General features: G+C 37.2%; 1 protein-coding gene across 1 annotated transcript; it reads left to right on the top strand.

Annotated features, from left to right (window-relative positions):
* The first annotated feature begins 231 nt into the window (after positions 1-231).
* Positions 232-22,637, top strand: LOC137013903 (suppressor of tumorigenicity 14 protein homolog). Its single transcript, XM_067377944.1, has 19 exons — positions 232-333; positions 1,786-1,957; positions 4,078-4,205; positions 5,421-5,488; positions 9,304-9,494; positions 9,574-9,696; positions 10,063-10,282; positions 12,582-12,724; positions 12,823-12,920; positions 13,099-13,208; positions 13,400-13,533; positions 17,251-17,355; positions 17,448-17,546; positions 17,767-17,880; positions 18,079-18,198; positions 18,295-18,478; positions 19,739-20,010; positions 21,607-21,743; positions 21,820-22,637. The coding sequence occupies exons 1-19, from the start codon at positions 247-249 to the stop codon at positions 21,985-21,987; spliced, it is 2,673 nt and encodes an 890-aa protein (XP_067234045.1). The 5' UTR covers positions 232-246; the 3' UTR covers positions 21,988-22,637.
* The last annotated feature ends 1,279 nt before the right edge of the window (positions 22,638-23,916 follow it).

Raw genomic sequence — 23,916 nt, 5'->3', positions numbered from 1 at the left:
TTGCCCACAATTTCTGTCGCACGGATGGCTGTGTGGATTGTACCTGCTCATAGTGCTCCCTTTGTGCCGCGGTGCATGCTGGGTGCCGCGCAGCACCTGTTCACGGAGAGACACGGAGAGTGATTGCTCGCAGCGCCAGACCCGCTCAGGTCGGGTTTCTCCGGGATCTCACTACGTCTCCGGGCTGATTTCTCTGCCCGAGGTATTGTTCTGTATCGCTGCATCGGAGCCATAAGATAGCGGGCCATGAGGACTTTTCCCAAAAACAGGAGCTGCGAAGTTTACAGCGTCTCTGGTTTAGGAGCCTGCGCCCCCGCCGGTGCACCTGCACAGGTAGGAGAGACCCTCCATCAGCACCGCGCGCACAGACACAGCGTCTAGAACGAATTCAACACGGTGATGATGCTTTTGAACACTTATAATTAATTAAAATGTTTATTCTTACTTACAGAATGCATATAATTCTATTGTGTGAGAAACAATGTTTCAACATCTCTCAGTGTTTTTAGTGCTGTGTCTCTAACTTTGATATTTAAGTATTGTGTAGCAGATAAATACGAAAATAATATTAAAGTGTAATTAAAGTATTTTAATTAGTTGTAAATGTCAAGTACAAAGTGCTGCTATTACAACCTACATCTAACTAATAGAAAACATGGGTGTTTTAAATTATGTGCATAATATTATTTTCATCACGACCTCATTTTAAACATTTTAAGGACACGTTTTAACTTAAAACTGCAATTAGAAACACATTTAGAAATACACACAAAACATAGGCTAAGTTAGTTACTCAGTTGCAAATGTAGGTCTGTCTGTATTCTGTGAAAATCCAGTAGAAGTACATTGGAAAGTGTTACAACCCTCCTTGTCTGATCTTGATATGATTACTAGTTTATTTTTTAAACACGTAGAAGAAAAAATTGCATGGATGTTATATATCTAATAATGCAAGAGAACCTGCTGATTCATAGATCATGCATGTTCTATCATTTTACAATCAAATTATGAGAAATACTATTTTTTCAGAATAGTTTTTTTTTTTTTTTTTTTGTCTTGTAACTTCTGTCAGCTAATTTTGGTGGTCATGTACACTCTTAAAAATAAAGGTTCTTTATTGGCATCAGTAATTCCATGAAGAATCTTTAACATCCATGGAACCTTTCAATTCCACAAAGGTTCTTTATAGTGTAAAAAAAAAAAAAGGTCTTCAGATAATAAAAATGTTCTTCACACTATAAAAATGGTTCTTCACTGAAAGGTTCTTTATGAAACCAAAAATGGTTCTTCTAGCATCGCTGGCAACCTTTATTTTTAAGAGTGTATGCTAGTTTCCAGTTTATAATAATTGGTTAGCCTGTTACAACACTCCCCTCTTCCCTATACAAACTTACAAAAGGTATTTTAAGCTCATTTCAGCTTTGATAATGAACTTAAACCTTTTAGTTTGGCCACCGGGTTGCCAAACGTTGGTCTTGATGGTCTCATGAATGTGCTTGTCAAAGATGGAGTGCTGACACCGCTGAGAGGGGCCGTGGGAAAGCAGACCCTCAAATTACGCTTTGTGCGACTCCACAGGGGAATCCCACCAGGATATCCTAGTTCCGTGACCCCTTCCTCCTAATGAAAAGATGTTTAGAATGATGGGGGGAAGCCAATTAAATACGACACATAGGTTGTTGTAGGGTGACAGAAAGGTTGTGATAATGATCATGACTTGCTTCGGCTCATATGCTGTCTCAACAAGAGACGTTATGGCAACGTTTCTCGACTTGTGTTTCACAGGACTTTGTGACAAAGCCCATCCAGACGTCAAGCCCATCTAGCAAAGAGTCTGACATCAAGAGCCCGGTGGGCAAGAGAGTGGATTGCGGGGCATGGAGTAAGTGGGCGCTGAGAGCCTCCCCCCTACTCCCTCTCTCGGCTGCCATTGCACTGACTCTCCATTTCCTTGCATGTAAGTTAAGACCCTCTACTGTAGAGGAATGCTGAGATTATGATCTGGTATGTTCCAGTATAGCTAGTCAAGCTTCTCATCCTCGGCTGTCCAAGAAGAGTCTTCAAGGAGAGCATGAACATATTTTTATTTTGTTTTGTTGGATAGGCTACTCATATACATTGGGTTGCTGTAGATATTCTTCTTTATTCACATGAGTGACCCCCAAAAGATGTTAAGACACTTTTGGATACTACTACTACTACTAATAATAATGATAATAAATAATAATAATCTTTGTCTAAATAAACACTACAGTTTAGAAGTTTGGGGTTGGTTTGTTGGCAATGCTGAATTCTCAAGATTTTAGTGTCATATGATCCTTTAGAAACATAGTTTGTATGTTTTCTTTTTTCTTCAAAAGTATCCATTTCTTTAAAAAAGGAATAATTACAGATCCCAAACTTTTAGAAGGTAGTGTAACTAGAAAAAGTATTTTTTGTTTTGTTCAAATATGTTTTAGTAAGTCTTTTTACAATATATGGCAACTAGGGCTGTCAAACGATTAATCGCATACAAAATAAAAGTTTGAGCTTGCGCAATATATGTGTGAGTACTGTGTGTTAATATGTAAATACACACAAATTAATGTATATATTTAAGAGAAATATGTTATTTATGTACAAAATATTTTTATTTATATATAATATAAATTATATAAAAATATAAATAAATATAAATACTTGTAAATATTTCTCAAATACATAAACACATAATAATCACATAGTACTTACACATAAATTATGCAAACACAAACTTTTATTTTGTATGCGATTAATCGTGATTAATCGTTTGACAGCCCTAATGGCAACTAAATAGCATCTTTTGCCTCTGCTTATGTATTAATTCTTAAAAATGAAATATTTTGCTTGAAAAGTAACTGTGCTTATTTCTTATTTGCTTATTTCTTATTTCTCTGTGTGCTTATTATATAACAAAATATCAAATTAAGCTACATTTATTTAAAATGATTTAATATTTTGTAATACTGTATTATTTTGGTCTAGGGTATGTTGTAGGGGTCTAACGGTACACAAACATGATGGTTTGGTACGTACCTTGGTATTGAGGTCACGGTTCGGTACAGGTTCGGTACAGAAGGGCGGAGAAAACTAAACATAAAACTGTTTTATTAAACAGTGGTTTATTGAAGAAATCCTCTCTCTTTCTATAAATAAATTCAACTATAATGAACATTTCCTTAAAATCTATCTCAGATAAAGCTGTAATCTATATACAGGGAGCCCTTTTATGCAAATTACTATAATAGTAAAGGTTACAATTAACAACAGAGCCCAAACTATTAGATTCAGTTGTTATTTATTTTCTAAATAAAATAATCAACACTCAAATAAAAAAAAACATATAAATTGCAAACAAGAAGGTTTTGTATTAACTTCTAAATCTAATTATAAAATTCTTTTTCAATTATTTTACTACTCCAATTCATTTTTGAAATATGACCATTTATGCAGTTACTGTCATAACTTGTTTTCAAGACGAATTTATTTAAACATATATTAAATCATTAAGACATTACTAACAGGTAAAGTTAATATAATGAATTTATAAGCTAATATGGTGCATATATTTAGTGAAACGCTCCCCTCTAACATTAATTTCTCTAGTGAACTAACATGCTGTGGACACTAAATGACTTGCCTGAGGTAAATGTAATGCTACATGAGATATTATTCTCAAGCTGTCTTTTATTGGATGTCTTTCATCGGTTGAAACGCTGGTTGAAAGATTACATATAAACATTTCTATGCATAGTTCTTCTTCTTCTGCACTTTTTCCTGTTGTGGCGGTTAGCAAGCAGCGTTGCATTACCAAGCTCCCCCTTCTGGATTGGAGTGTGGATCACATGTGACTGACTGTATTCATTGTCTGTCTGTATGCACCGAACCGTGACACCAGTACTATGATGGTTCGGGATGAATACACATACCGTTACATCCCTAGCATGTTGTGTTAATCAACATTTCAAACTTTTGAAAGCATTTTAAAATGTTCTGTGTAGTTTCTGAAATCTTATTATCTCGTATCATTTCTTCATATGTGTGTTCCTGTTCCCGCAGCCTCTCCATCGCCCTCAGTGTTCTACCTTGGAGGAAGCATCGAGTTCTCCAACCTCAGTTTCTCTCCAGACCTGGCAGACCCGTCGTCTACACAGTTCCGCCTCCAGTCTCAGGCGCTAAGCCATTACGTAAGCATAAACATACATAACAGTCTCTCTGTGCCGCCCTCGGCAACAAAGCCGGTTTCTCCGTGATCTCTCCGGAATGCGGGCGCTCTCCAGAGACCACTCAAGGAACGATGCTCGCCCCTGGCACTTTCAAACGCAAAGTCCGCCAGAGCTGCAGGTCCAGTGGTGCGCTCGTCCCTCATTGTCACCCTTTTAAATGTAAAGCAGGCTCTGCCGAGTCTTCGGCCGCTCCGTGGCCCTCTTAAATGTAAAGCCAGCTGTAACCGGAGCCCGGCTCGGTGTGAGGCGGTGCGGTGAGACTGGCTCCCAAAGGACTGCAGCTTTTCAGAGCCGAGGACAAGAACGGTGTTTGTGAGAGGGACAGGGCCCAGGCAAGCTGAGTGAGAGGAAGAGCAGTCCTTCAATAAAAACATTGTCTGTGGGCTTCCTCACACACAATCAGATGCTCTGTACCTCTTTGCTGAGAGGCTGCAGCCAGCGGAGAAAAGAAAGGTAGACCAGGGGACAGAGTAGGCCAGGAGAGAGAGAGAGAGAGAGAGAGAAAGTAAGGATATAGGCCACCGAAAGAGAGCCCAGGAAAGTCTGGGCCAAAAGGGCCAATGTGTGCCAGTATCATGGGAACGGTTGGCATTTGTGTCCACAGATTAATAGAGGCCGATGAGGAAACTGGCCAAGTGCGGCATTTTGTCCAGCGCGATGCTCTAATTAGCCTAAATGTAACCTGTGTCGTGCCTGTAATCCCGTTTAATAGTGAGCGAATGCGATTGTGAGAAGTGACGGCCTGCAAGTGTGCTCCTTTGCTCATAAAAGTTAGTCTAAACCCCCTGCCCGCCCCTTCTATCCAGCACTTCGGGATGACATTGAGCCCCAGACAATGGCGCTGTTGTTGCCCAAAGCTCTTGTTGCTCAAAGCCAATCGCACAAGAACAGCTCTTTTGTGCCAAGGCTGCAGGTCTCGCCTGGGCCACTGATGTCTCACCTTCTTCAGTGATGTCACGCCTTCCGTGGCTCTGATGTCACTGCGACGTCCCGAAATATTGTATATACCAGATGGAAACTTCATGACCTTGGGAGATGTTGTCAGTGGTTTGTTTGCGGTGTGCAGAAGTACATCTGAAATAGAATAGCGGTTGATGTTTGTCATGGTAACCAGTTATTACATGGTGTCTCTGTCATCTCTGTCCTTCCTTTTGGTTGACGTGCTGTGGATCTAAGTTCTCAGAGTTGTATGATTCTTCACCTTGGAGCTCGTATTACCAGCACTCAGGAATTATTGCATTTAGGTGAGTCTGTACATAAACACAGTTTGGTTTATTTATAAATTACATTTATGTTTTTTATCCATTGGATTTGTGTGCACATTGAATAAATTGATTTGTGTGTAATTGGGGCTACATGAGACTGACTGTGTGAAAAATACAATAATCATTGAATTTTCACATTTTAAGGTGCTGTAAGTATTAAGTAATTGCACAGTGTGCTACAGGAACTTGTGCCATAACCTTAAATACCTCTCTCCGAAACCAACAAACGCAAACACGAACATTTAGCCTATTTCTGATTGGCTAAAAAAGCGTGACCCCCGGTTTTACGAGCTTAAAGGATTAGTTCACTTTCAACTGAAAATTACCCCAAGCTTTACTCACCCTCAAGCCATCCTAGGTGTATATGACTTTCTTCTTTCTGATGGACATAATCAGAGAAATATTAATAAACATCCTGACGCATCCAAGCTTTATAATGGCAGTGAGTGAAACCAGTGAAGAAAGTGCCTCCATCCACATTCATCCATCATAAATGTACTCCACATAATAAAGGCCTTCTGAAGCGAAACAATAGCCTGGATGCCAGCCGAACTTAGCCCCGCCCACAACATTTTGAGGTCGGGGAGTTCGGTCTGGACTCGATCCGTAGAGGAGTAATTATGCCCGAACAGAAACTGTTCGGACCAATCACATTTGTCAGGGCGATGATTGACAGATTATCACCAGAAACGTCATCAGCCACGTCATCAAAGAGCACTTTCAATTAATTTATAACAATGATGGCTGTTGTTGAAGAACTGAGATTCCGCCAACGCGTCCGTTATAGAAGATATCGACAGCGCAGTAATTGGCAAGTACTCCGTGTATACTTATTCTTTTTACAACACTGGCAAAGATTGTTTACGATCATCTAGTTCCAGCATGTGTGTAGTTGAGTTCTGTTGACAACTATGTGTCGCTCAACATACATCATTTACTCTGTAGCTCTGATTGGTTGTAGGTCTATCCAATTGAGGTCTTTCCTGGATCGGTTGAAATACGCCCCCATAATCAAAGCCCAATGGAGCAGTATCAGACTCGTATGCAGTATGTATGACCACGTCAGGCTAGCGAAACGATGTATTTTTGTAAAAATAATATCCATATTTAACAAATTATGAAGTAAAATATCTAGCATCTGCCAGACGCAATGCCTCTTGGAGTTCAAAAAGTTACGTCCTATGCCTTCCCTGTTCAACTTATGGAAAAAACTGACGCAATGTTCTGTTTTTTCGGAACTTGAATACAGAAGGTGGTCTGGTGGAAGTTTGATATTTTACTTTATAACTTGTTAAATATGGATATATTATTTTTACACAAATGCATCGCTTCGCTTTAGAAGGCCTTTATTAACCCCCCGGAGCCGTGTGGAGTACGTTTATGATGGATGGATGAAGTTTCTTCAGCTACATACTCGTTGGTATCGCTCTTTGCCATTATATAGCTCGGATGCATCAGGATATTTATTAAAATATCTCCGATTGTGTTCATCAGAAAGAAGAAAGTCGTATAAACCTAGGATGGCTTGAGAGTGAGTAGAGCTTGGGGTAATTTTCATTTGAAAGTTAACTTTCTCCCAGATGAAAATGCCTTTTTGAGCTGTTTTGACTTAACTTAAAATATTAACTTAAAGGTGCTCTAAGTGATGTCACGCGTTTTTAGGCCAAAACATTTTTTGTCACATACAGCAAACATCTCCTCACTATCCGCTAGCTGCCTGTCCCCTGAACACACTGTAAAAAAAACGCAGTCTCTGTAGTCGCCACAAGCTCCGAAAACGGCAACAAAAACTACCTGGTGCAGCCTGGACCACAAAACATAATAAACATGCTCCAGCCAATAACCGACAAGAATGATTTTAAATGCGCGTTCATGACTGTTTCAGGAAGCACGGAGGGGAGGGGGAGGAGGAGGAGGAGGGAGGGTCTAGCTAGCCTCTGTTTTGTTTGACAACACTTCGAACGTCAACAGGAAGTTACTCCGCCCAGGATCGCTTAGAGCACCTTTAATTTAGCTTAAAATATGTCAGTGCCATTGTTTTGTCTGAAGATAGTTTTCTAAGGCATTTTTATAAAAGCTACTTAAATGACAACTGTTAATATTAACCACAAAAGTCCAGTGTTGTTTTAGTCTTATTTATTTAGTATAATAATATTTATTTATATTAGCTTGTTTTATTGTGTTTGAAGTTTTGATTTCAAGTAGTCATTTTGTTCTGTGATTTTTAATGGTTCTATAATAATTGATCAAAAGTTACAGTGCGGACATTAATATTGTCACAAAAGATTTCTGTTTCAAATAAATTCTGTTCTTTTCTATGCATCAAAGAATCTTGAATCTTGAAAAAAAGAATCACGGTTTCCACAAAAATATTAAAAAGCACAACTGTTTACAACACTATTAATGATAAGAAACATTTCTTGTGCAGCAAATATTAGCAGCATATTAGAATGATTTCTGAAGGATCATGTGACACTGATCCTGGAGTAATGATGCTGAAAATTCAGCTTTGCCATAATATTAATAGGTTACATTTTAAAATACATAAATATATAAAATAAGATATTTTAAAATGTAATATTACCATTTTTATTGTATTTTTGTTCAAATAAATGAAGCCTCGGTGAGCATAAAACATTAAAGGTGCCGAAGAACATGTTTTCAAAAGATGTAATATAAGTCTTAAGTGTCTCCTGAATGTGTCTGTGAAGTTTCAGCTCAAAATACACCATAGTTTTTTTTTTATTAATTTTTTTAACTGCCTATCATTATAAATGCGCCGATTCAGGGTATGCGGCCCCTTTAAATCTCGTGCTCCACGCCCCAAGAGCTCGCGCTTGCCATAAACAGCATAAACAAAGTTCACACAGCTAATATAACCCTCAAAATGGATCTTTACAAAGTGTTCATCATGCAGCATGTCTAATCGCGTAAGTATGGTATTTATTTGGATGTTTACATTTGATTCTGAATGAGTTTGATTCTGCTCCGTGGCTAAAGCTAACATTACACACTATTGGAGAGATTAATAAAGAATGAAGTTGTGTTTATGAATTATACAGACTGCAAGTGTTTAAAAAATGAAAATAACGACAGTCTTGTCTCCGTGAATACAGTAAGAAACGATGGTAACTTTAACCACATTTAACAGTACATTAGCAACATGCTAACGAAACATTTAGAAAGACAGTTTACAAATATCACTAAAAATATCATGATATCATGAATCATGTCAGTTATTATTGCTCCATCTGCCATTTTTCACTATTGTTCTTGCTTGCTTTCCTAGTCTGATGATTCAGCTGTGCACAGATCCAGACGTTCTGCCCTTGTGTAATGCCTTAAACATGGGCTGGAATATGCAAATATTGGGGTCATACATATAAATGATCCTGACTGTTACATAAAAGTCGGTGTTATGTTGAGATTCGCCTGTTCGTTGGAGGTTGTTTAAACAAATGATATTTATATAAGAAGGAGGAAACAATGGAGTTTGAGACTCACTGTATGTCTTTTCCATGTACTGAACTCTTGTTATTCAACTATGCCGAGGTAAATTCAATTTTTGAATCTAGGGCACCTTTTAAAAAATATCTTGCAGACCCCAAATATTTGAATTGTAGTGTAGGTGTGATGCCTTATTGCAACTCAGCTGTGCAATGCAAAACTGTTTCTATGTCATCACACATTTGGCATCTGTTAGCATTTGCAAATTTGCCCATTAGCACATCAACTCAAACTAAATCAGTTTTAGGTGTTGCCATCTTGTTAAAAGTCATGTGTCCTGATGACAGTGAAGGAGTGGAAGGTCTTTGTGTGTACTACTGGAGTAAATTCTCTGCTCCTCCCGCTATTGCTGAGGAACTCCGGAGAGTGAATCCGGCCCGACTGCAGCGTCGTCTACCTGGAACCAACAAGGTTCTTTTTAGCAAGAATGAGGAACGCTACTACATGGAGAGGGATGAGGACACACTGCGTCTGCTGGGTAAAGAGCATTTCAGCCCTCTGTTTTTATCCTTTCCAAAGTAAGGAAAACACCTAAACGTGTGTTTCTATGTGTGCAGGTTTGAATCCAGATGACGGTGGTGATGCTGAGGATGATGACGATGAAGATTCTGATGACAAAGCAGAAAAATTAAAGAACCCAAACTCTTTACAGAGTGGCAAGTGGCAGTTGGGGCTGCAGGGTACAACCATAATACACTGTAAAGCCTGTTGAGTTTACTCACATGATTTATGAACACTGACTCATTTGAGTTGCCAAATGTTGGTTAAACTAATTCTTCTGTATCCTCCATGATACATCATACCGTGAGCGAAGAAAAACACAATATACGCCACAAGTAGGTAAGGCGATTCAAATGCAACCATGTCCCATTAATCCTCTGAGTAAACTCTGCATGCAAGTCCCTCAACCAGGCAGGTCTTACAGTGTACTATCACTACCGTACTATCATTCTGTCATGAAAATTCCTCTACAATCATTATTTTCTGATTGTATTTTTGATCTATTCTCTCATTCTGATCATTTCTTACTCCCATCTGCCTAACAGCCATGTCTTTTGACCTGTACGCTAAGTACGGGAACAATCGCACGCTCAGTCTTGTCAGTCCGAAGAAGCCGTATTACCAGTGGAGGCTGCGGGTGCCGTCCGGCCACGTCGTGCGACTGGTCATTCTCACACTTCAAGGGGCAACACCAGGAAGCTGCTCTGCCAACAAACTGTCTGCTTATGATTTTCTACTGCCGCTTCAGAACAAGATCATCGCTAGGTAAGTGTGACATCACATAGAGAAAAGCAATTTTTGTCCATTTGCAGCATCGACGCATACTCTCAGTCAGTGCTTTGAAATGAGCATTGAACATATTCTGTATGTTTCCTGGCCTTAATTTGGTGCTCTAAAATTGAATTATAATGCTTAGGGGCCAGTTGTTCCAAAAGTTTAATCTGGATCAGAATGATCTGGATTTGGAAATTTTTGCTATCCAGGATCAGGTAATCTATTTTACTTTTGTGCTGGTTTTTCAAAGCAAAATTGGATTGGACCACCTTGATGCAGATACACACTTTTTCAGATTACCAAATCTGGATTATAGTGTTCTACGGAGCCCCTAAAGGGACATGGTGATAGAAAGAATATGAGATTGGGGGTGGAGACATTTCAATGCTTTTGTGTTCTCTCAGAAATGTTCTGCGTAGCGTTCACCCGAGAAACTTTGAGTTTGCTCGCAAAGGTTTTTTTTGGCTGGTTTGTCTCTTATGATTGTGCCAATGTAGTTTACAAACAGTGATAAAAAACACTTTTAAATATAATATTTTTGTTTGATATTTACAGCTGTTTGGGGATTATTTATGGCACCAGAATCTCTCTCTCTTTTTTTTTTTTTTTTTACTTTATAGTAGGCTAAATATATAGCCTAATCCCTACTTCTAATTTATTACTTTAACATTTAAACTAATCAAGAGCAAAATAAAAAATATGTGCATGTATGTATATTACATGATAAAATGTTGTATTTTTGACCAGTTTTAAAGTTGTTGTTTTTTTTTTTTTCCTAAAATTCACCCTTCTGGGGCCATTTATTCAAAAGTAATCTGATTTCGGCTATCGGATTGGATCAAATCTTAAAAATTGGTTGTTCAAAAGGAAAAAGGGATTCTGAAATCAGATTAGACAACGGAATCCAATCCTAGTTTTAATCTGGATCAAACCTTCAGTTTGTGTTGTTCAAAACTTGTCAGTAGGATTTGGATAACTTTGATCCAAAAAAAAAAACAGGATTATCCTGATCCCAACAGGGGGTTGGATTTCAAGGTGGATTCCAGGAGGAAAATGTAGTAAAACTTTAAAATTGGCCAAATAATACAACATTTTTATCATGTAATATACATTTTTCTTTTTCTTTTGCTCTTGATTAGTTTAACAGTTAAAGTAATAAATGAGAAGAAGACATTAGGCTACATATTTAGCATTTCGTTAAACCTACAGTAAAGTAAAAAAGAGAAAAGTGCTGTAAATATCAAACAAAAATATTATATTTGATTCAAAGTGTTTTTTTTGGGGTTTTTTATCGCTGTTTATAAACTACATTGGCACAATCATAAGAGATGAACCAGTCTTTCTATCACCATGTCCCTTTAGGGGCTCTGTAGAGCACTAGTAATCCAGATTTGGTAATCTGAAAAAGTCTGGATCAGGGTGATCCAATCCAATTTTGCTTTGAAAAACCGGCACAAAAATAAGATGGATTACTTGATCCTGGATAGCAAAACATGGGATTGCCAAATCCAGATCATTCTGATCCAGATTAAACATTTTGAACAACTGGCCCATTGCCCTAAAGGTTTAGTTCACCCAAAACTGAAATTTATGTCATTGGTCAAGCTCCAAAAATGCCAAAAAAACACTGTAAAGGTGGTTCGGATTACTTTATAACTACACTACCGTGTTTTTAATATATTTTAAAATGTAATTTATTCCTGTGATGGCAAAGCTGAATTTTCAGCATCATTCCTCCAGTCTTCATGTCACATGATCTTTTAGAAATCATTCTAATACGCTGATTTGCTGCTTAAGAAACATTTCTTACTTTTATCAATGTTGAAAACACTTGTGCTGATTAATATTTTTTGTGAAATTAGTCACATTTCAGGATTCTTTGATGAATAGAAAGATCAAAAGAACAGCATTTATTTGAAATAGAAAACTTTTGCAACAATGTATTAGTCTTTACTGTTACTTTTGATCATTGTAATGCATCCTTGAAAGAAAAAGATTTTCTTTCAAATTTGACTGACCTCAAACTTTTGAACAGTAGTGTATATTCCAAGTCTTCTGAATCTATATGATCATTTGGTCGTGAGGAATAGACATTTTAAGTTGATAGTTGCTGAACATCTCTGCTCTAGCTGTCAAATATGCCGCATCAAGACCAGGTTTGATGTCAATGGCAAGATATGAGCACAATATGACATGGCACTCCACACCTGAATGCTGTTTTTTTGTTTTCATCCTGTCATTGTCATAGTAAAGTGACCTGAACATCAAACATCATCTCTCTTCTTCACAGATGGTGTGGTCTGCCAATATCAGGAACGTCCCCTGTAATGAAACTGACATCTTCTGGGAACGTCATGCTTGTCACATTTTCATTCAGTCGTCAGAGGCAAGGAGCCATCTTCAAAGCTTATTTCCAGGCTATACCCAAAACCGGTGTGTGAATTAGTGGTCAGCATGAGATGCTATCATTATAGTCTTATTCCACTCAGATGTTAGAATTTCTTTGGTTCCGTGTGACTGTTTTTCTATAGAGTGTGGTGGTTTCCTCACTGCGTGGAACGGCACAGTGACGTCCCCTTACTACCCCGCCTACTACCCTCCAAATGTGGACTGTAACTGGAAAATCAGGGTGAGCTAAGGCTAAAGGCTTTCCCATGTATCCCATGAGTCTCTTCCCCAGTGTTAGCATGCATGCCCTGTGAACCCCATTCAGAGGTCTGGGATGCTCCCTCTTTGAGACGAGGGCCGCAGGGTGGCTGCTGCTTTGTGTAAGAGTGCGTCCGTTGAGTGTCTGGTTTCACTTTTAGGCTCCGTTGCCGGGATACCTTCTCTCCGTGACCATTGTGATGCTAGACATTCAGGATTCACCAGCCTCGAGCACCTGCGAAAAAGATTGGCTGGAAATAGGTGGCGTCAAGTGAGTGTCATGTCTTTCACGTGTTGAAAACAGTTGCCTTAGACTTCTATATACGAACTCTGGGTTTACATGCACTATGTTTATAATGCATGTATTGAGAATCAGATCATATTTTTTTGCTGAACTAACAGTATATTTGTGTGCATGTCTGTATATATGCATGTGTATGTTTTTTTTCTTTGCTTCCACAGGCTCTGTAACCCAATTGGGGACAACAGCAGAAAGAGGATCTATTCTTCACCCGTCCTGCTGCACTTTCACTCGGATGAGTCTTTGACACATAAAGGTTTTTACCTGATCTACAGAGCCTTCTCTCCTGAAAGTGGTGAGTTCGTTGTATTCTGTTTCAGGGCCATTCAAAGTAAAGCATTATCCCGATGTTTTTGTTGTTGTTGTTGTTTTGGTGAGAAATATCAAATAAAATATTTAAAAAATATTATGTAATATAAATAATTATTTATTTTAAATTACTTTTGATTATTAATTTTGTTAACCCTTTAAAGCATAGAGATCACTACAGTGGACAGCTATTCAAAAAGCCATTTCTTGCATGTGCATGGGTTTTGATTGCACAGTTGCACATCAACCATTACAGTGGACACTAGTGCATCATCCTATACACTGCCACCAAGTGGCAGGCCATTGTATGTGGATTTTTTTTCTCTAAACCAAGATGACTGACGACTCTTGCAGGCAAAAAAATGTTGTAACATCTAAGGAGTCATATCATTGTTACATTTTCCAAGTATTGATTTTGGATTCTGATTAATCATCTGTCCACTAATTTGGACCTCATGTATCACTAGTTAAATTTCAGCTACAATTCAGCTACAATTCATTCTGTGATTGTTGTTCTTAAATACTTCATCAGTAACCTTTTTGTTTGTAAATAAATGTATTTGTGTCATTAGAATGTAATTTGCACTTATGTTAAAATCTGATTTGGTATGGTAATCTGATTACATAATGCATGTTACTTGTAATGTGTTACTTTACCTGTTACATCAAAAAAGCAATCTGATTACATAATGCATGTTACATGTAATGTCATTTTACCTGTTTCATCAAAAAGTAATCTGATTACGTAATGCATGTTACATGTAGTGTGTTATTATACCTGTTACATCGAAAAGTAATCTGATTGTGTAATGCATGTTACTTGTAATGCGTTACTTTGTTTGTTACATCAAAAAGTAATCTGATTACATAATGCATGTTACTTGTAATGCGTTACTTTACCTGTTACATCAAAAAAGTAATCTGATTACATAATGCATGTTACATGTAATGTTATTTTACCTGTTTCATCAAAAAGTAATCTGATTATGTAATGCATGATACTTGTAATGCATTACTTTACTCATTACATCAAAAAAGCAATCTGATTACGAAATGCATGTTACATGTAATGTGTTATTATACCTGTTACATCTAAAAGCAATCTGATTACATAATGCATGTTACTTGTAATGCGTTACTTTACCTGTTACATCAAAAAAGTAATCTGATTACATAATGCATGTTATTTGTAAAGCATTACTTTACCTGTTACATCAAAAAAGTAATCTGATTACATAATGCATGTTATTTGTAATGCATTACTTTACCTGTTACATCAAAAATGCAATCTGATTACATAATGCATGTTACATGTAATGTTATTTTACCTGTTTCATCAAAAAGTAATCTGATTATGTAATGCATGATACTTGTAATGCATTACTTTACTCATTACATCAAAAAAGCAATCTGATTACGTAATGCATGTTACATGTAATGTGTTATTATACCTGTTACATCGAAAAGTAATCTGATTGTGTAATGCATGTTACTTGTAATGCGTTACTTTGTTTGTTACATCAAAAAGTAATCTGATTACATAATGCATGTTACTTGTAATGTGTTACTTTACCTGTTACATCAAAAAAGTAATCTGATTACATAATGCATGTTATTTGTAATGCATTACTTTACCTGTTACATCAAAACGCAATCTGATTACATAATGCATGTTACATGTAATGTTATTTTACCTGTTTCATCAAAAAGTAATCTGATTATGTAATGCATGGTACTTGTAATGCATTACTTTACTCATTACATCAAAAAAGCAATCTGATTACGTAATGCATGTTACATGTAATGTGTTATTATACCTGTTACATCGAAAAGTAATCTGATTGTGTAATGCATGTTACTTGTAATGCGTTACTTTGTTTGTTACATCAAAAAGTAATCTGATTACATAATGCATGTTACTTGTAATGTGTTACTTTACCTGTTACATCAAAAAAGTAATCTGATTACATAATGCATGTTATTTGTAATGCGTTACTTTACCTGTTACATCAAAAAAGCAATCTGATTACATAATGCATGTTAGATGTATTGTTATTTTACCTGTTTCATCAAAAAGTAATCTGATTATGTAATGCATGATACTTGTAATGCATTACTTTACTCATTACATCAAAAAAGAAATCTGATTATGTAATGCATGTTACATGTAATGTGTTATTATACCTGTTACATCTAAAAGTAATCTGATTACATAATGCATGTTACTTGTAATGCGTTACTTTACCTGTTACATCAAAAAAGCAATCTGATTACATAATGCATGTTACTTGTAATGCGTTACTTTACCTGTTACATCAAAGAAGCAATCTGATTACGTAATGCATGTTACATGTAATGTTATTTTACCTGTTTCATCAAAAAGTAATCTGATTATGTAATGCATGATACTTGTAATGCATTACTTTACTCATTACATCAAAAAAGCAATCTGATTACATAATGCATGTTACATGTAATGTGTTATTATACCTGTTACATCGAAAAGCAATCTGATTGTGTAATGCATGTTACTTGTAATGTGTTACTTTACTCGTTACATCAAAAAAGCAATCTAATTATGTAATGCATGTTACTTGTAATGCATTACCCCAACACTGCTCATTTCAGATGAGACTGAAAACACCTGATCGCTAGTTTTTTCCACAGTCTGAAAACATCAAAAGATCAATGTAGATTTCAGTCTGTGGTTTTCTCAGAGAGGAGAGCTACGGTAGAAATGTGTCCAGAATTATGAGCTAATAATGGTAAATCAACATACTCTGGTAGACTGGAGGGAGCATGAGCGTTTTCTACATAGTCTGAGTTGGGTTTCCACACATTGGAAAAAAATTAGGTTGTCATAATTCATGCATGATTTAGGTTTAGTAAAAATTTTTAATCGTGATTTTAGCTGTGTCCCACATTTTGTGTGCAGCCCTGTTGCCACATGATTTTCCCTGTTACAAAAAATACAGAATCATTATTTAAAATTGTGACATCTAAAATGCAACATCATTTGCACCCTTTCTACAGCATGGTGGAAAGACAAATAAATAATATTACATTTTGTCAATTTTTTTACATATCTTTTAGTGCTCACAGCATTTAAGCTCAATCATTACCCACCTTACTAGGGAAACATTGATTTGATCAAAAGTCAACTTTTTATGAAGATTAACTAATTTTTTATTTTCCAACAAATGATCAGTGAATGTAATCATTATTTTTTTAAGAGTATGAGGTCTCATATTTAGTACCTTACTTGGGAAATGGAAAATGTAGTTACAGATTCATTTCTTAAATAGGTTTTATCAACAAAGTTCGGGAGGAGCACGTTCAGATAATTAACACAGGAGGAGCTTATTTAGTTATTTAATCAACTCAGCAAAGCAAACGTACCTCTGTTCAGTGACATCCCTCCACCACCCCATCTCCTCACTTATAACTATTCCTATTCCAACCTGGGATGGGGGGGGAGTACTCTGGGTTCAGGCCAAATTTTGAATTCGGAGCTCTCCCCTCGGACAGCATGCCAAATACACATAACCTTTACTCTATTTAATGTGTGAATTCGTTAATCCATAAATAAAATTCTTAACTTATCATGACATTACAACAAAAAAAATGTAATCTTACTGAATCATTTCCAATGCACAAATGTATAGCCCAGTGAGTAATGATCATGTTTATTCTCCCATATTAGCATGTCCGAGGCAGTTCCGCTGTGGAGATGGCAAGTGCATTCCTCTGAGGAAAGTGTGTGATGGAGAAAAAGACTGTTCTGATGGACGAGATGAGGCTAAATGCAGTAAGCGCATAAGTTACATTTAAATTTTATAATTGCATTCTTTTCTGCCATCCATTGTTGTCTCATTTACCCCTGCTCTACTTTGCTTTTAGACACGTGTAAACCAGGGGAAGTTTATTGTAACGGTCAGTGCAGACCACACAACCAGTGTAACACGGCATGTGGTGACAGCAGTGAAGAGACTAACTGTGGTAAGAGTGTCTATCAGTCCTTATGAAGATTTATTACTTCATGCAGCAAAATTGCTCTCTTCCTGCATTCACTAATACCCAGAGATGTCTAATTTTATTGCTACAGACGTGTGGAGAAAGTTTGTGGTAAGACCTACCTAACTTCTGGTGCGTGTGTGTGTATACACCTATGAGTTTGTCAAGCTCATTTCTTTTTGTGTTCAATTTGCCCACTTTTTAGGAGGTAAATGCTACCATATGTGCCCAAACAAAATCTGCCTCCCCAAAGCATCGGTGTGTGATGGGATTGTGGACTGCAAAGATCGCAGCGATGAACTCAACTGCACAAGAGCATGTGATTAAAACCCACTTTGCCTACAATTCGGTTCTATTCAGTCATCCTTCAGGGCTTTTTGGCCCAAAAAAAGCATTTGGACAATCAAGCCACATGGTTTTCAGTACAAACATATTCATAACAAGCACACATGCACAATGTTTATCATTTCATTATTTTATCATTGATGACGAATTCTGTCTGTCTGATCCTTTGCAGTTTCAAAAGGATGCTCTCCCTCCTCCTACAAATGTGCCAGTGGAAAGTGCTTGAGTAAGATCAATCCGGAGTGTGACGGCATCAAAGACTGCAAAGATGGTTCGGATGAGTTGCGCTGTGGTAAGCGTTTAAAGAATGACAATTTAACTGCCTATAATAAAGATTCTTTGCTTGCAACAGTAACAAATCCTACAAATGTCATGCTGTGCATTGTAGGTTGTGGCACAAGGCCCAGGAAGAGGGCAAAGATTGTGGGGGGAACAGATGCCCAGACAGGCTCATGGCCGTGGCAGGTCAGCCTTCAAATGGAGCGCTATGGTCATGTTTGTGGGGCATCTTTGGTGGCCAGCCGCTGGCTCGTCTCTGCAGCTCACTGCTTTCAGGACTCAGATGCAATCAAGTGAGGTTTTATTCAGGCACCTACACTGTTGTTAAAGGTTTGGGGTCTGTATGAATGTTTTTTTTGTTTTGTTTTTTGATTCAGCAAGGATTAAAGGGATAGATCACCCAGAAAATTCTGTCATCATTTACTCACCTTCAAGTAGTTTCAAACCTGTATGAATTTCTTTGTCCTGCTGAACGCAAAGGAAGATATTTGGAAGAATGTCAGTAACCAAACAGATCTAGCCCCCCCATTTACTACCATAGTAGGAAAAATAAATACTATGGTAGTCAATGGTGGCGAGATCTATCCGGTTACTGACATTCTTCCAAATATCTTCCTTTGCGTTCAGCAGGACAAAGAAATTCATACAGGTTTGGAACTACTTGGGGGTGAGTAAATGATGAGTAAATGCATATTAGAATGATTTCTGAAGGATCATGTGACACTGAAGACTGGAGTAATGATGCTGAAAATTCAGCTTTGCATCATAGGAATAAATTACATAAGAGACTTCTTTCAAAAACTAATTTAATTAAAAATTCATTTAAACCGACCCTAGCTTTTGAATCGTAGTGTTTATATTGTCCATCTGTTTTATTTTATTTTATTTTATTTTTTTTTATTTTATTTTATTTTATTTTATTTTATTTTTCTTTAAAGAGTTAGTTCACCCAAAAATGAAAATTCTGACATTAATGACTCACCCTCATGTCGTTCCACACCTGTAAGACCTTCGTTCATCTGCGGAACACAAATTAAGATATTTTTGATAAAATCCGAGAGTTTTTTTTTTTATCCTTCTTTGAAAGCAATGAAATTACCACATTCAATGTCCAGACAAGTAGTAAAACATAATTTAAATAGTCCACGTGAGCCGGCGTTCGGATGTAAACACGGAAACGCAGCACTGCGCCAACTGCGTAACGGGCTGGCAGGGAAGAGGAGAAATTGACGAACAAAGTTGTTATTTTAGTTTTGTTTTTGCGCACAAAAAGTACTCTCATCACTTCATAACATTAAGGTTGAACCACTGTTGACTATTTTATTGTTGTATATGTTTTTACTACTTTTCTGGACATTGAATGTGGTAATTACGTCGCAGTCTCAGGTCAGACAGCTCTTGGATTTCATCAAAATATCTTAATTTGTGTTCTGAAGGTGAACGAAGGTCTTATGGGTGTGGAACGACATGACACACAGTATCTAAATCTGTTGTCTCTCGCACTCCAAAACACGTGACGCTTCAGCTATAAGTGTTTGCTCATGTTTTGGCAGATATTCTGATGCGCGGTCATGGAGGGCCTACATGGGTATGCGAGTAATGAACTCGGTCAGCAACGCAGCAGCCACCAGACAAATTCGCCGTATTGTCTTGCATTCGCAATACGACCAATTCACATCCGACTATGACATCGCCCTACTAGAACTAAGCGCCCCTGTTTTTTTCAATGAGTTGGTACAGCCCGTCTGCGTTCCTGCCGCCTCTCATGCCTTCACCTCTGGAACCAGCTGCTTTGTCACTGGATGGGGGGTTCTGACAGAAGAAGGTATGTCACCATGTAGAAACACATTCCAAACAAACAATTGCAGCTTGTTCAGCTGAAACAAGTCAACTTTATCCACACTTTTAAACACATGATTCATATGATGACTAAAGATGAGAAAAATGCAAGTCATCTTTGACAACACTCACTGAAAAATCCCCCAGCATCCCCATCGAAATGGAAAGTCACACATTAGATATGCTACCTGTAGTGCTAAATAAGTACTTATATTTTTATGGTTAAAATTGATCCTAAAATGTATGCCTAACTAATAAGAAATTACTGAAGTTGGTTTAAATGTATTCTTATATTTTAAATAAAGGCTTATTGTACATCCAGCCAGTTGCTATCCCTGACAGGTTGATCACTACCCTGATGCAAAGCCACAAGCAGTTTTGATCCTAGAAGAACAAACAAGTTCAAACAAGATGAACATTTAAGGGATAATATACAGTTGTATCACTTATTACACAGCACATTAATAATGACGGGGACATGAAATATTGATTTGAGAAGAACCTGTTTTAATAACTTATCTGTGCATTATCTTATAATCCATTACAGTGTACAAAACAGTCATTCTAGCAATAAGACAAACACTTTAACAATTTAACAATAGTCCTACTATTAATACTGAAGATCTCCAATTTCATTTTACAGTAAATACAGCCGATATGCAGCTTTTATGTGATATTAAAGGGTTAGTTCAGCCAAAAATGAAAAAAAAAAAAAATTTATTACTCACCCTCATGTCGTTCTACACCCGTAAGACCTTCATTCATCTTCGGAACACAAATTAAGATATTTTTGATGAAATCCGATGGCCTGCATATACAACAATGTCACTTCCTCTCTCAAGATCCATAAAGGTACTAAAACATATTTAAATCAGATCATGTGACTACAGTGGTTCTACCTTAATATTATAAATCGACGAGAATATTTTTTGTGCGCCAAAAAAAAAAAAAAAAAGACTTTTTAACAATATCTAGTGATGGCCGATTTCAAAACACTGCTTCAGAGCGTTATGAATCTTTTGAGTCGAATCAGTGATTCAGATCGCTTATCAAACCGCCAAACTGCTGAAATCACGTGACTTTGATCCGTTGAATCTCCGAAGCAGTGTTATGAAATCGTCCATCACTAGATATTGTTAAAAAGTCGTTATTTTGTTTTTTGGTGCACAAAAAATATTCTCGTCGCTTTATAATATTAAGATTGAACCACTGTACTCACATAAACTGATTTAAATATGTTTTAGTACCTTTATGGATCTTGAGAGAGGAAGTGTCATTGCTGGCTATGCAGGCCTCTCTGAGCCTTCGGATTTCATCAAAAATATCTTAATTTGTGTTCCGAAGATGAACGAAGGTCTTACGGGTGTAGAACGACATGAGGGTAAGAAATAAATTACATTATTTTAATTTTTGGGTCAACTAACCCTTTAAACCTTATTGTAAGTGTTACCAAGTATTTTTATATCAGTAAACTTTAAAAAGCAGAACGGTTTTGGAAATATTATACAAGTAAATTATGTTGCATACACCGTTTAATATCATTAAATGCATTGTTTTTAATGAAAAACCTTCTAAATTTCAGGCGAACTGGCCACGTTGTTGCAGGAGGCCACCGTTAACATCATCAGTCACAACACTTGCAATAAAATGTATGACGATGCGGTCACTCCCAGAATGCTTTGCGCCGGAAACATTCAGGGAGGAGTGGATGCTTGTCAGGTTAGTGTGCACTTAGTCACTATTTATGTGCTTCTCAGCATTCACGGTTCATATATTCACGTCTTTGTTCGCACAGGGAGACTCTGGGGGACCTTTAGTGTGTCTGGAACGTGGCCGAAGGTGGTTTCTAGCAGGCATTGTGAGTTGGGGTGAGGGCTGCGCTCGACAAAACCGGCCCGGAGTTTACACACGTGTCATAAAGTTCACAGACTGGATTCACCAGCAGACGAAAGGCCAGGTGTGACGCACGCTTGCATACGCACACATATATTTACACCAGAGAACGGGTGATTTGCCCACGATCGAGGTGCTGCGGCCCAGCTTTCGTGGTGCCCAGACACACAGCAAACATCAACACCTCTGCATCGGAAGCAATTTCCCACCAATTCCTGTTGCTCAGCGTTTTAAACCTCCACCCACAGTCTGCCAGCAGCTTCACTCCCTTCTGTGATTCTTTATGCCCCAAACTCTTACAAACTACCCACAAACCATCTGTACTCTCTAAAGCCTCGACAGTGGACTACTAGTGTAGAGATTATAACAAGCAGGTTGAGGAGATGCACGTCTTTCATTATTTGCAGTGGAATGAGTTCTCTTGGTAAGATTTGTATTATTTGCATACAGTGACTATATTAGTTTTCATTCATTTATTCATGGTAATGGAATCATTTTGATTTTTTTTTGTTCATTGTTTAAGGATGATATAAACCCTCAACTTCACTGTCCATTTCAAATATGTCCAACTGTGAAATTGATCGCATGTCAGAAATTATGACCAACATCAATTTAGTCTTGTATTATTATTATTACCGTTTTATATGTTTTTATAGGGATTTTGTTTTAATAAATGATCGTTGGCTTCTCTTCCAGTGGGAGAAAGCAATGGCAGCCCCTAAGACTCTCTCTCTACTGGTTTTGATTTGACATTACATTACTCCTTTAGTTATGCACACTTTATGATTTGTATTCCTGACAACCGGATGTAAATGTCAAAACTGAGCAAATGTTGATACTTTATAATAGATATATGAAAATAGGACTATATTAAAAAGAGGTGCTACATTACTTCCACTTTGTGATTTATTTTTTTAATACTTGAATGTTTCAGTGAAGTGTAATTCATGACTCAGTGTTGTTTAAAGGGTTGGTTCACCCAAAAATGAAAGTTCTGTCATTTATTACTCACCCTCATGTCGTTCCACACCTGTAAGACCTTCATTCATCTTCGGAACATAAATTAAGATATTTTTGATGAAATCCGATGGCTCAGTGAGGCCTCTATTGACAGCAAGTTAATTTACACTTTCAAATGCCCAGTGTAGAAGCCATATGGTTACTAAAGTTGTTACTCAATTTCTTTACTTATGTTATTATATTTTTGTACTTCCACTTTAAGGGGCCATTTTGAGATTCTCCTGGGGTCAAAATCAAAGATACTTTCCCAACTGGAAGTGGCTATTGATCATATTTAAATCAGTTCATGTGACTACAGCGGTTCAACCTTAATGTTCTGAAGCGACGAGAATACTTTTTGTGCGGCAAAAAACAAAATTTTCAACAGTATCTAGTGATGGGCGATTTCAAAACACTGCCTATGAAGCTTTACGAATCTTCTGTTTCGAATCAGTGGTTCGGAGCTTCGTTACATCATAAGTATTTTGAAATTTCAATGGTTCATGTGACTTTGGCAGTTTGATACACGCTCCGAGCCATTGATTCGAAACAAAAGATTCGTAAAGCTTCATGAAGCAGTGTTTTGAAATCGCCCATCACTAGATGTTTTTGAAAAGTCATTATTTTGTTTTTTGCCGCACAAAAAGTATTTTCGTCGCTTCATAACATTAAGATTGAACTACTGTAGTCACATTTACTGTTTTAAATATATGGCGTTTGAAAGTGTAAATTAACTTTACACTCACTGTGCCTTCTGATTTTATCAAAAATATCTTAATTTGTGTTCCGAAGATGAACGAAGGTCTTACAGGTGTGGAACAACATGAGGGTGAGTAATTAATGACAGAATTTTCATTTTTGGGTGAACTAACCCTTTAAAAAAAAATCTCAATTGTTTCTCCTAGACCACAAGATTAAATGTTTTTCTTCTGAGAGAAGACCAAAGTAATCTCACTTGTCCTCTAGATTTTCAAGAGATCTTGACGATGTCTCAAACTGT

Source organism: Chanodichthys erythropterus, chromosome 23, assembly GCF_024489055.1.
Source record: "Chanodichthys erythropterus isolate Z2021 chromosome 23, ASM2448905v1, whole genome shotgun sequence".
Taxonomy (NCBI): Eukaryota; Metazoa; Chordata; class Actinopteri; order Cypriniformes; family Xenocyprididae; genus Chanodichthys; species Chanodichthys erythropterus.
The sequence above is the reverse complement of the archived record's forward strand: the minus strand, read 5'-3'. Positions and strand labels throughout refer to the sequence as shown.